Source organism: Nelusetta ayraudi, unplaced genomic scaffold, assembly GCF_046127955.1.
Source record: "Nelusetta ayraudi isolate G7.1 ecotype Tasmania unplaced genomic scaffold, CSIRO-AGI_Nayr_v1 ptg000033l, whole genome shotgun sequence".
NCBI lineage: Eukaryota > Metazoa > Chordata > Actinopteri > Tetraodontiformes > Monacanthidae > Nelusetta > Nelusetta ayraudi.
The window spans coordinates 1,004,051-1,016,118 of record NW_027466083.1 but is presented as its reverse complement, the minus strand read 5'-3'; the positions used below and the strand labels follow the sequence as shown (position 1 = coordinate 1,016,118).

The following is a 12,068-nucleotide window of genomic DNA, read 5'->3' as shown; positions in this document are numbered from 1 at the left end:
ACAAACAACAGAATACATGAACACATAAGCATAGCTATATAGATAGTTGAATATACAGGTACAAGCAAAGATACACACATATTGACATATACATACATACACACATAGCTTGCCCACCCTCTCCCACCCACCCCAAAGACCACTACACCATCAGCTGATACACAACAGACTATATAAGAGAGGGGGGGGGAGAGAGAGAGGAGGGGGCACAGTGAAAATACATTCAAATATATCCGGATAATGCAAGTACAATCACTTTAAAAACATAAGCAGGTTGAATCTAAGTGTGAATAAATGAATCTTTTTTTAATTATTTATTATTCTTTATTTTTCACTCGCCATTTACTCATTCCTGGAACAATCATAGTGTAAATGATCGTATAATGTTATTCAGAGATGTTTCTTTATTTTATCTCTATCATTCTAAGTTAACACATGATGATGATGATGATGATGATGATGATGATGATGATGATGATGATGATGATGATGATGATTTTCTTCTACTGACCACATGATGGCGACATTGAACCATTAAACCGGATTTATTTTCAGGCGGATTGCTAGAAAATTCTTACTGTAACAAAACCCAAAACCATTCTACAGTCAGTGTTGTACACCAGGCAGATTTAAATCTAGGTTTAAGTTTAATAATTTATTATTATTATTATTATTATTATTATTATTATTATTATTATTATTAGTATTATTATTATTATTATTATTATTATTATTATTATTATTATCAAGCTCCCATTTGTATGTGACCCGAGACAAAGCAATATAAATCTCTCCAAGATCACTGCATGGGAGCAGCTCGTGCACAGAGAGACGGCGTCATCATAGCCAGCGGAGGACTGCGATGGTGTTTTGCTTCACTGTCCGCACTGTCCGCCCCGTGTCCTCCGTCACGGGACCGTAGAGGAGAGGAACGAATCAGGGCTATGCGGTTCATCCTCGTCCCTCCCCACACTCTCCACCTCTCTGTGTGTCCGCAGCCTCACCCCAAAAGGAAGTTCCTCGCTCTGCAGGACTGCTCACCGAGGCGACCACCTCCAGCAGTTTATTCTCCAGCCAGACAAGAGCACGCAGGCGAAAGCTGCACCATCATCCAGCCCCGGCGAGAGGTAAGACTCCAAGACAGAGGCACGTCTGCAGTGATGTGGGAGTAAAGGTTACATCAGGGACGTGTGGATGTGCAAGGACCGTCAAGGTGCACAGGGAAAATAGCAACAACAACAAAAAAAAAATTTAAAAAGAAAATCACCGTTATGAATTATTGTAATTTCGGTTGGTGATAAATACAAAGATGTGTGTATCGCAGTGGGAAAATGTGAGGGGTGGAGTAGAAAACAAGGAATTAAACAGACTTAAGGGAATATGCTTGTCAAGGTACAGTTGGACTGCAATTTGATATGTGAACTCAAGTGGGACCCAACTTCCAGAAGAGGATGCTTTTGATAAGAGCAGAGGGATGATGTCATTTGGTCTGTTGTGTTGTTGTGGTTTTCCACTTCCTAACCATTTTTGTCTTGGCTGTTACAATGGCAAAGTGTTTGGCCTCACCCCAAATTTCCTCAAGAGCCTGTTACTGCTGGGAGGTGAAGGCGATGGCTCTAAATCCAAATTAGCCTTTCATCATCAATCCCACAAAGTAGAATATTTCTCACAATTTGTAAACTGATTTTTTTTCTGTGTTTCTTCTCTGTTTTTCCTTTTTTTTCCCCCCACAGTTGGATGGATGCCTTCCATCATGATTAAGTCTCTGTTTGTGTGTGGAGTACTAGGAGGTAAGCAAAAAAAAAAAAAAAATCTGTTCTTTTTGCACTATAACTTTTGATTTTTACACATGCTCTTGTTTGATTTGACCCAGTGTTGCTGGCTACAGCAAAATGCGAAAACATCACTGTGTGCGTGGAAGATGACGGAGACCTGCGAGTGGACTGTCAGATCAACTCTCAGAGAAGCGGGATTGATAGCTATGAGTTTTCGTGGTCTCACGAAAAAAAACAACTGGTTATTAACACAAATGTTTCTGGATCGTCTGCAGAAAATCAGTTCAAAGGCAAAAGTGAGGTAACGTATGAGAATCCTGGCTACAGAATGACTCTGAAAGGCTTCACAGAGAATCTTTCACAAAACACCACCTTCTTCTGCCAAGTATCTGAAATCTCTGCCCGAATTTCTTTGGGAAAAGGTAGGTGGATTTACCAGGGGGAACATGACAATTTGCGGGAAAGATTTGCAAAAGGTTTTTGTCAATTGTTCCCATCCTGCTTTTTTTCCCCTGCAGAACAAATCCTCCCATGTTCAGCTATAAGCCTGTTTCTGCAGAGCTGCTGCTCCTGGATTGTCTACCTGATGCTCTTCTCTCAACTGCTGGGTTAAAGAGAGGACGAGCGAAAGCATGCAGTCTTGGGCTGGCACTGATTCCCATCCAACCCCACCTTCAATATCCTTATCTCTAATAACATCCCACCATAACACCAACGCATAGATCAAACTGTCAATAGCTTGTTGTTCGTTAAAGTCAACTGAAATGTTTGAGGTAATACTTTTTGGACAAGAAATAATTCAGATTCTCATAAAGAATAATAAGAAACTGTGCACCTTTTTTTTGTTGCAAAAACTGTAACTGTGCAGGCTGTAACATTTATTTCAAATAAAAAGGGTTGACTTGTGTGTGCTGTCAGTTTCTGTTTCTTGGGACATGGGACACATATAAATAGAGGAGGGGTCTTTTCAATGACCACACCCTAAGCTAACTCAATAATATCTTTAGTTTTTAGAATATCCAGTATTATGTAAGTGACAATAAACAATTGTGAAGTATAGGGACACCGACATCTGTGAGTCAGTGATGTGGTATAAAAACCATGAGAATAAACATACATGAAACAACTCACTTGTGAGTTGCTTCAGCATGTAGGAGAAGGTCAACTACATTATAGGCCTTCATCAACGAGTGAAATACATTTTGTTTCCTAATTGAGAAACTGAATCAGTATGACACAGCAGTACTGAGGAGGAAGACAGAAACGGGCGGCAGGCTGCTGCCAGTTTATAAGGGCCGCTTCAGAAAACAGACTCAGTCACTGATTTTATTTTAAACTTATGTAATTTATCATTATTTCTGAGGATGTTATGGAAGTCTTTAACCCACTTGGCTGTAGCCCTTGAAAATACAATCTAAAACCTTTCTTTGTGCAATAATGCTTACATCATCATCGTCTGTGAGCGGTGATCTCATATGAAATACACTCAGCCGGTTGCTGTCCGCGGTAAAGGGAGAAACTTTCAGATGGAAAATCATCAGCACCATCAGCGTCAGTCGATAAAACCCATTCCCATCTAAAGTAGATAGGTCTTAGAAAAAACAAAACAGGGTTGCATTAGTTTGATTAAATGTCATAAAAGCATTGTATCTTCTTTAGGTAGGAAATGATTGCATACAAGGGCTACACACTTCCTCCCCAGTGCAAACACAGACACACACAATCTACCTAACGCACTTACAATAATACTGCGGTCACGCAGCTAATACCGAGTCTACGAATGAGACAGCTTGAAATATTTGGCCAGCAGTGTATGACATCCTTACAATTTGATTTATATCCATAATTTTTTCTTCTTCTTTTTTTCAAACGTGATATAATGTTAATAATTAATCAAACTAATATGTCATGCAAAATGGGGATACTCATGAATTATGTAAAAATAGTTATACAACTACAAGAATGCAGAGTCATTGTCCTGATTCCTGTTGGGTTATAAACAACCCAATCGGAAATACATTTGGTAATATATAGTTGCAAATGTGCGGGGTTTTTTCCTGATAGTCTGAATCAGTTTCAAGTCATTTGACTATCTACAACGTTGTCGTATCAGCAGTAAAAATTAAAAAATACAAAAGAAGAAGAAGAAAAAAATTTAGCACTACCTTTTTTGAGCCTTCCCGTTTTCCGTAGTTTTGTAGAACAACATCATGGCCGCTTCCACAAGTGGGGGAAAGGGACCTGAGCTGTCTAAAGCAGAATACCTAAAACGTTATTTATCGGGTGATGATGGTGTTAAAAAAACAAAAGATAAGTTAAAAAAGAAAAGACGCAAGGTTCCGGGAAAAGGGTGAGTCTTTTGTCATATTTCAATCGAGATTTCGTAGGCCATGTTGTACGTGTTAGCCGTCAAGCTAGCTGAGATGGCTTCGTTGCGGAGCACAAAGTGGCGTTTAAGTTGTTTATGAAATGTGCTTGCGACGTTGTTTTACTTTTTGTTGTTGTTCTCTTAATTTCAGACTTAAAATAGTGGACGATGATGTAGACTGGCAAGAGATGGTGAAAGAGGAGGAAGTGGTTGAAGAGGACGAAGATGAAGCTCCAGTGGTAAGGCTTTTGCAAACCATGTCCTGTGCACATTCATATATGTCCGCTTTTGGCGTTTGCATTTAACATTCCTACTCTTAAGACAAAGTTGTTTTTGTCAATGCTTTACGAAACGCGAAAAAGATGGAGATGTTGAAAATAACAATATCGAAAATGTTGTCCTTTGAATGGTGTATGGATTGATTTCATTCTATATTTGTTTTTATCCAGTCATTTTACTTCTATTCTGACGTGCCTGTCTTGGAAAAGCAAAGCTCTTTCCACACAATCAGTTTTGTTTAAAAAAAAAAAAGTTCATTTACTGTGTATGCATTCATGTCTTATATGTATGTAATAATGCTGAGAATCAGCATTGACGGTCGAGTTATGTCTCAATGCCGCCCAGTGAAACTTATACTGTTTAATGTGTCTTTTTAGGTTGCAGAGGTAATTGATGAGAGACCAGTTGAAGTTAAGCAGCTGGAAGCCTTTAGAAACAGCAACAGATGGAAAGTGATCGGAGGTAACTGAGGAAATTGTAAACTAAGAAGAAAGAAGCTATGCCCAAACTAAACGTATTACCTTACTCTTGTTTTGCTTTCTCCTGTAGCTGATTCAGATGTGGGAACACCTTCATCAGACAGAAATCCCTCTGATTCACCCGAATTGTCTTATAAAAACAGTGAAAATGAGAGTTCTCCTGTTAGAAAGACCCGTCATGATTCTCCAGATGCGTCTCCTCCAAGAAGAGCTCGCCATGACTCTCCGGATGCGTCTCCTCCAAGAAGAGCTCGCCATGACTCTCCGGATGCATCTCCCCCAAGAAGAGCTCGCCATGACTCTCCAGACTTGTCACCCCCAAGGCAACGCTCAGGCAAATCAGGAAAGGTGCCAAGTAAAGGTAAATAAGTGCATATTGAGGCCAAATAAAGTCCTGATTAATGGGGACATGGAACATTTAGTCCTGAGCAAGTGCTGATTGTAATGTAAAATTGTTGACTAACCCACATCAATCCAGTCAGCCTCTGCCGTCAGTATTGGTCCTAAGTGAATTAATTTTTCATTGTTAGATTCATCTCAGAAAGTCAAGAAGAGGGCCAAGAATTGTGATTCTGACCAGTCACCTCCGAGGAAAAAGGCACAGAAAGGAAATGCTTCAGACTCAGACCAATCACCTCCAAGGAGACGTCCCAAAGCGAGCCGTGGGTCCGACTCTGATCAGTCACCACCCAGGAGGCGAACACACACTAGGAAGAACTCGGATGACGATTTGTCACCACCTCGCAGGCCCGGTCACTCCCAAGTGAGAAGATGATTCCTAAAACCCAATGAAAAGGTAGTTTCCAAACAATTTCACTCATGTGATTTCATTATGTTCTTATCAGGACCCAAAGATGCTTTCTGGTGGGAAGGCAGGTTTGGTTTCTTTGGTGGATTTAAGAAAAGAACAGGAGGAGAATCGCCGCATGGAAAAAAAACAACCGCTGGAAGGTTTGTTCAGTTTTTCTCTTTCGAGGGTCTCATATTATACAAATTTGCCTTCACCAAAGTTTGCAAGCGGGTCTTTATTCAAAGTGACTTTTTTCCCCCTCCTATACGTAGAAGAATCCCGCCATGCCCAAACGGTATTCCGAGACAAGAGTGGTAAAAAAAGGAACTTGGATGCAGAAAGAGAGGAACAGAGAAAGAAAGATGAAGAAAAAGCAGCCAAAGATGAGAAATATGCTCAGTGGGGGAAAGGGTACGTCTGAATGACATTCTCACATTTTGCCAAATGTGATTTTAATCTCGCAACAATTTCAAAGTGTGTCATGCCAGCACGTTTCAGTCATTGAAATTAGTTGTTGTTGTTGTTGTTGTTTTTTTAAATATATGTATAGGTTGGCCCAGAAGGACATGTATCAGCAGAGGCTTGAGGATGCAGTCACTGAAGCTCAGAAGCCACTTGCACGTCACCGCGATGATGAGGATCTTGACCGCATGTTGAGAGAGCAGGAACGGGACGGAGATCCGATGGCTGCCATGCTCAGACGGAAAAAAGAAAAAAATCCAAAGACCAAAGGTTTCTGTTGTTTTGGATCTTGTCCCCCTAGTTAGCCTGTTGAATTAGTTTCTGTCCCCCTGTGTAACACTCGTCACTCATGAATTACATTCTTCCTATTGGTTTACAGAGAGACCGCGGTATAAAGGCCCAGCACCTCCTCCCAACCGCTTCAATATCCCACCAGGCTATCGCTGGGATGGAGTCAACAGGTACACTTATTTTACATTTATGTTGTGATGAGTAAAAACCTTAAGTTATTCTTTTAACCCACATACATCTGGGCTTGGACAGTGTTCCTCCATGTTGCTCTGTTAAATGAGCTTCTATATCATCCATGAACTTCATTTTTTCTTTTCAAGTGGTTGTTAGAATTTTAGTAGACCGGACAGATCATTGTGATGACTAATTACCAAAATCTTGGATACATGGTCCTGACTGCTGTTACGTCATGAGATCATTTGTTCCTGAAAGAGTTCATAGGGATCATAAAAACACTTGTTTATTTGTGTGTTTGTCCCACAGATCGAATGGTTTCGAACAGAAGCGGTACGCAAGAATCGCAGATAAGAAAGCAGTTCAGATGGCAGCCTATAAATGGAGCGTGGAGGACATGTAATGCTTTTCTGAAAACAATGAGTCGCCAGTGGAGAACCTGCTGATCTTCTCCAGACTCAATTCTAGATGGAGTTATTTTCCACATATTGTAGATGTCTCATCTAAAGAACTGATATCACTGATTTGATTCAGAATGATTTGTAGACTTCATGTTTACAACAGATATTCTTTGAAAAACAAAAATGTACATACTCTTGTTGTGACTCCAACTGTATATTTTTGTAATGAGTGAACATGGTTTTCATAGTTTTATTATACAATTTTTTGTAAGGTGTTGTCTCACTAGCCTCTGTGTCCAGCAATAAAACTATCCACAATTAGAGTGCTAAATTCACAGTTGCTACGTGCAGAGGTTAAATATGATCCGAATAATGGAAGTAAAATTGTGATTTTCTTCATATTTAAATATGCATTCCAGTAAGACTGAATAACTAGGCAATGATTTTAGGATTTAATCTAGCAAATTTAAAGTATAATATATGTGGATAGTTTAGTAATATTATTAATTAAACTAATGTATGTTATCTAAACTACACACTACAACAAAACGTGTACAATATAAGTACGGCTGTCAAAGTTGACATTGCCAATTTAAAAACAAAACAATTTTAGCTTTTTCATTATTAACCGTATGTGAGAGAGAGAGAGAGAGAGAGAGAGAGAGAGAGAGAGAGAGAGAGAGAGAGAGAGAGAGAGAGAGAGAGAGAGAGAGCGAAAGATACAAAGTAAAAAATAAAAAAAAAAACGCGCGGGCGAATGGGAACCTTTCTGTACCGCGGACCATTTTCCCAACGGAATGTTTTTGTTGATGCACACGTGGCGACCGAAGCGTAAGCGGTGAAGACAGCTTTTCGGAGGCCAAAATACGTATTCCGTCATTTTTGTGTAAAAATGTCAGACTGGAGCCCAATAGCGAAGGTGTACGACCCGCTGAAAGCTGGCAGCATTGACGGCACGGACGTGGAACCCCACGACCGGGCGGTATGGAGAGCCATGAGTGCCAAATACAAGCCAAACAAGGGCGTCGTTGGAGACCCGCTCCTCACGCTGTTTGTGTCGAGCCTGAATCCTCTAACCACGGAAGAGAAGCTGCATCAGGTATTTGCCAAGTACGGAGACATCCAGAGGCTCCGACTGGTCCGGGACATCGTCACCGGCTTCTCGAAACAATACGCCTTCGTCGAGTACAAGGAAGAGCGCTCTGTTGTCCGAGCACGTCGGGACGCGAACAAACTGGTGGTGGATCAGCAGGAGGTGTTTGTGGATTTTGAACAAGAGAGGACCCTCAAAGGTTGGGTGCCCCGACGGCTCGGGGGCGGCCAGGGAGGGAAGAAAGAATCCGGACAGTTGCGATTCGGAGGGAGGGACAGGCCTTTCCGGAAACCCATCAACCTCGGGGTGGGACTGATGCCGGACAGGGGAGGAGGAGGAGGAGGTGGTGGTGGTGGTGGCGGCGGCGGCGGCAAGTGGGAAAGACAAGGGACAAGAGACAGGATGGACCGATACAGAGACGATGAGTACAACAGCCGGGGAAGGAGGGATGACCGGGACAGAGACAGAGACCGAGACCGAGAGAGAGAGAGAGACGACCGCAGACACGGAGACAGGAGCCGGCACCGGGACAGGAGATGAATAATAGTCTGATAATGTGCCGAGAACTTTCTCCAGTCACAGACTAAGGATACAAAGGAGTGTTTGGAAATTGCATTGCAAACTGCAGACCGAAGCCACAATGTTTCATTTTTATTTGTATTTTTTGCCAGAAACATTTAAACAAAATTTGTTTTGCAATGGCTCTACCCTTTATTTTTTTTATTTTTTTTATTTTAGAAGAGTGTTCAGACAGTTGTTTCCACTGTTCAGTCGCAATTTGATTTTTTTTTTTTTTTTTTCATGTGATTGTGTGTTATGTCTGCTCAAACTCCTGCCATGCTGCATTTTCAATGAAAATCTTTACAAAATACAACCAGTTGAAATTAATAGTTTGTGTGAAGTGTTGTTTTTCTAAGTCGACCACCTCAGAGTGTTCTGCTGAAACAATGCCCTCCACAGTGTTTCTTCTTTCACTGTGAGTCACTCACTAGATTGCTTTCTTGTTATAATGACTGTGAGCACGTACAAAGCCTTCCCGGCATTAGCTCAAGTCCATTTAGTCTGGAACTCCACTAAAGCATTAAGCTCATCATATTGAACTGCTGCCGGGAAATGGATCACTTTCACAAGAGGGGAAGCCACACCTGACTAATGCCGGAATGGCCCGGCTCACAGCACCAATATCAAGAAAAACCTTTCGCATGATGATATAATTTCAACATACCAAAAAGTGTTCAAATAAAGTGCTGCATTGAATGTACACTTTTGTCACAGTTGATTTTAAAATTCGACAGGAATTTCCTCAACTTTATTAATTATTTAGATTCAAATACATGAGCCTAAAACATTAAAACCCAGAAGCACTATTTACTTTATTGGGCACAGTCGTTCTCAGCCTGATTGTACATCCGGGATTTAAGCTGGACCAACGAGGGAAATCCTGTTTGTGGACTGTTCTGAACTCGAACCTGGAAACACAAACAAACAGTGACATAATTTGACCGCAACATTTCCTACGCTTTTGTAAAAAAAAAAAAAAAAAAAAAAAAAAAAAAAAAAAAACTTGCTTCTGTCACCTGAAAGCAGGGTTGATGCCGATGTTGTCCGGCTGTGGAAGAGCAGGTGTGCGCCTCCCGTGGCAGAAGGATGGAGGAGGAAAGTCCTTTTGATACTGGGACTGCATCTGCAGTGTCTCCTGATCCACTGTCACTGCCGTCGACTGCATCTGTTTATGGTTTTCTTCTTCCTTGCCTTCATCGCCATTTTCAGCTCCTCCTCGCTCTGAGAATGTGGAATGGGACTGGTTTGGCTCCAGCTGAGAGGCCCAGGTGACATCTACTCCTGAACAACAAGAATGAGTCATTTTACTCAATTGTACTTTGTCTCTAAACCTCAACTTTATATGGGCCTTTTCTCTGCACAGTTGAATGATTTAAAACAATATTTGCTGAATGGTTTCAATTTCAGTTGCAATAATGTAATTTTATTACAGCATAATTGCTTTAACATAATAGCTGTGGCCCTTAAAAGGTTAATTGAATTGGCTAAATTCATATCAAGACACAACATTAATATCTGTCTTCATATATGCAGAACATCTAGCCTGCTACTTTGCATCCTTTTTATGCAAGAATGAGTCAAATTTTCAGGTTTTGATGACTAATGGCAGGTTTATTTTGCTTCAAATAACCATTTAGTTGTCATTACTTATATTTAGCTGAACAGTTATTGCTGAACTTTGTTGCCCTTCAATAGCTGCAGGACCCCAGAGAATAACTGTTCTCCCCCTTTGTCCCCTAAAGTGCTGTCAACAGCACAAATATGATTATTTGTGTTTCCACTCCAAAGTCTGCACAAACATATTTTATCATTGCTGTTGTTTTTGTTAATTTTTATTCTGCAAGTACTGATAAGACCACTGACCTTTGCCTCTTGGCTGTTGTGGGAGGGGTCTGAAAGAAAAAGCCTGCTGAGATGTGGTCTCCATCTTAGCTGGTGTGTCGGGGTAGAGGAGAAATCCTTGGGAAGTCACAGGTGAAACATTGGCTTATAGGAGGAGGGCCTTTCGCTTATCATTAGTGTACTATTTAATATTCTAAACACAACATATCAACAAATATCAGAATAACTTACTTTACTGTGAAGGCCAAAATTTTAGATAATAAATAGTGGTAAACAATTTTTTTTTTTTTTTTACTTTTAATGCAGTCAAAATCAATTAAATGTCAGAGAAGCTTCTCTATTTATGCCCAGTCTTTATTTAGATCAAAGCAAAAGATGATATGAGAAAATGTTAGAAAATGCATGGGGAATTTTTTTTTCAAAAAAAAAAAGAACAACCTTTCAAACAGTGAAGACGGCGTGTCAGAGACTCCAGTAAGAGTGCAATCATTACCTGCCACAGTCGGTGGTTCCCCTCTGTACGGTCGACTCGGCAAAAACAGTTCATGGTGACGGCGGTGCTGGTGTTGGTTTTTCAAGAACATTAGATCTGTTTATGCTGTAAATCTTGAACCTTTGATGGTACCAGACATGCAACAGTCAATGTGACAAAAGTATATTTCAAAATAAAAGTCGACTCAATTGTTGCAAACCTTTAAATGACAGGATTTAAATGTACCTTAATAAGATTAGACTCAATAAGAAGTTTAAAAACAGACACGGAGACAGCAGGTTACTTGCATTTCTTACCTTATGTACATGAAAAGACAAGATGTGATGGTGGCAGACTTCTCTGGTGTGTGTGTGTGTGTGTGTGCGTGTGTGTGTGTCTATACCCTGAACTACTTAAACCTTGTTTAGCGTAGTAGCCATGGCGTTCCATTCTCCTCCTGTGAGTGACAGATACAGTAGTAACCAACCGAGACAATAAAGCTACTGGACCACCAACAGTGCGCTCTGACCCACTGGGAACATGTTCCAGTTTGACAAGTTTCAAGGAAACATTGACTTAGCAGGGGACTGGGAACAAGAGAATACGAATCAAAAACACTGTGTCTAAGAAACACTAACTGAGGTTATACTTTGTTGTGCTACTTTAGTGCTATTGTGTTGAGTCACACATGCCCTGCTGTCAAATAAGATAAAAAAAAATAAAAAATAAAACAACAGTGCCTCTGAATGGTTGCCCTGGAGCATTTAGGCAACACGCAGCAATGCAACGTGCCTCCTGGAGTCCTGATGCCATTAATTACAGCTGTGTTTCTCTCACACTTAGGGCCTGCTTTGGCATGTCACTCTTTCCACCCAGGGCCCTTATACACATACTTGCACACAGGTTCATAAATCAATTTTAAAGCAACCATTCACTGAAGACAAATCACAGTGTTGTCACTTTTGCTCATGAGCCCTCATTTTGCGAAATGGGGGGTGGGAAGAAGACACGCAAACATTATCAGTATTATTGTGCCAACACATTTTTAGTTTGAGTTTGTCTTTGCTACTTTGGTCCATCG

At 40.7% G+C, this 12,068-nt stretch overlaps 3 protein-coding genes across 3 annotated transcripts; 2 read left to right on the top strand and 1 right to left on the bottom strand.

Moving 5' to 3' along the window:
* Nucleotides 1–3,968: 3,968 nt before the first annotated feature.
* bud13 (BUD13 homolog) lies at nt 3,969–7,342 on the top strand. Its single transcript, XM_076031421.1, has 10 exons — nt 3,969–4,125; nt 4,295–4,382; nt 4,800–4,884; nt 4,972–5,262; nt 5,432–5,664; nt 5,747–5,852; nt 5,964–6,102; nt 6,242–6,423; nt 6,533–6,614; nt 6,928–7,342. Exons 1-10 carry the CDS (start codon nt 3,986–3,988, stop codon nt 7,019–7,021), a joined length of 1,440 nt encoding a protein of 479 aa, XP_075887536.1. The 5' UTR covers nt 3,969–3,985; the 3' UTR covers nt 7,022–7,342.
* A 440-nt stretch (nt 7,343–7,782) lies between these two features.
* Nucleotides 7,783–9,000, top strand: snrnp35 (small nuclear ribonucleoprotein 35 (U11/U12)). The gene has a single exon (XM_076031420.1). The coding sequence runs from the start codon at nt 7,912–7,914 to the stop codon at nt 8,650–8,652; it is 741 nt and encodes a 246-aa protein (XP_075887535.1). The 5' UTR covers nt 7,783–7,911; the 3' UTR covers nt 8,653–9,000.
* Nucleotides 9,001–9,460: 460 nt separating this feature from the next.
* Nucleotides 9,461–11,903, bottom strand: LOC142892100 (uncharacterized). The gene is made up of 5 exons (XM_076032154.1): nt 11,305–11,903; nt 11,009–11,128; nt 10,537–10,632; nt 9,690–9,954; nt 9,461–9,581 (listed from the first exon to the last, which is right to left on the bottom strand). The coding sequence occupies exons 2-5, from the start codon at nt 11,097–11,099 to the stop codon at nt 9,461–9,463; spliced, it is 573 nt and encodes a 190-aa protein (XP_075888269.1). The 5' UTR covers nt 11,100–11,128; nt 11,305–11,903.
* Between the last annotated feature and the right edge of the window lie 165 nt (nt 11,904–12,068).

Bases quoted from the DNA above. Each gene is read 5' to 3' on its own strand.
- bud13 (XM_076031421.1), top strand. From the start codon at position 3,986: ATGGCCGCTTCCACAAGTGGGGGAAAGGGACCTGAGCTGTCTAAAGCA. The intron at 6,103-6,241 runs GTACGTCTGAAT...ATATATGTATAG, and splicing joins TATGCTCAGTGGGGGAAAGG to GTTGGCCCAGAAGGACATGT. The intron at 6,424-6,532 runs GTTTCTGTTGTT...ATTGGTTTACAG, and splicing joins AAAAAATCCAAAGACCAAAG to AGAGACCGCGGTATAAAGGC.
- snrnp35 (XM_076031420.1), top strand. From the start codon at position 7,912: ATGTCAGACTGGAGCCCAATAGCGAAGGTGTACGACCCGCTGAAAGCT.
- LOC142892100 (XM_076032154.1), bottom strand. From the start codon at position 11,099: ATGTTCTTGAAAAACCAACACCAGCACCGCCGTCACCATGAACTGTTT. The intron at 10,633-11,008 runs GTAATGATTGCA...TGACTTCCCAAG, and splicing joins GGAACCACCGACTGTGGCAG to GATTTCTCCTCTACCCCGAC. The intron at 9,582-9,689 runs GTGACAGAAGCA...TTGTGTTTCCAG, and splicing joins GGCATCAACCCTGCTTTCAG to GTTCGAGTTCAGAACAGTCC.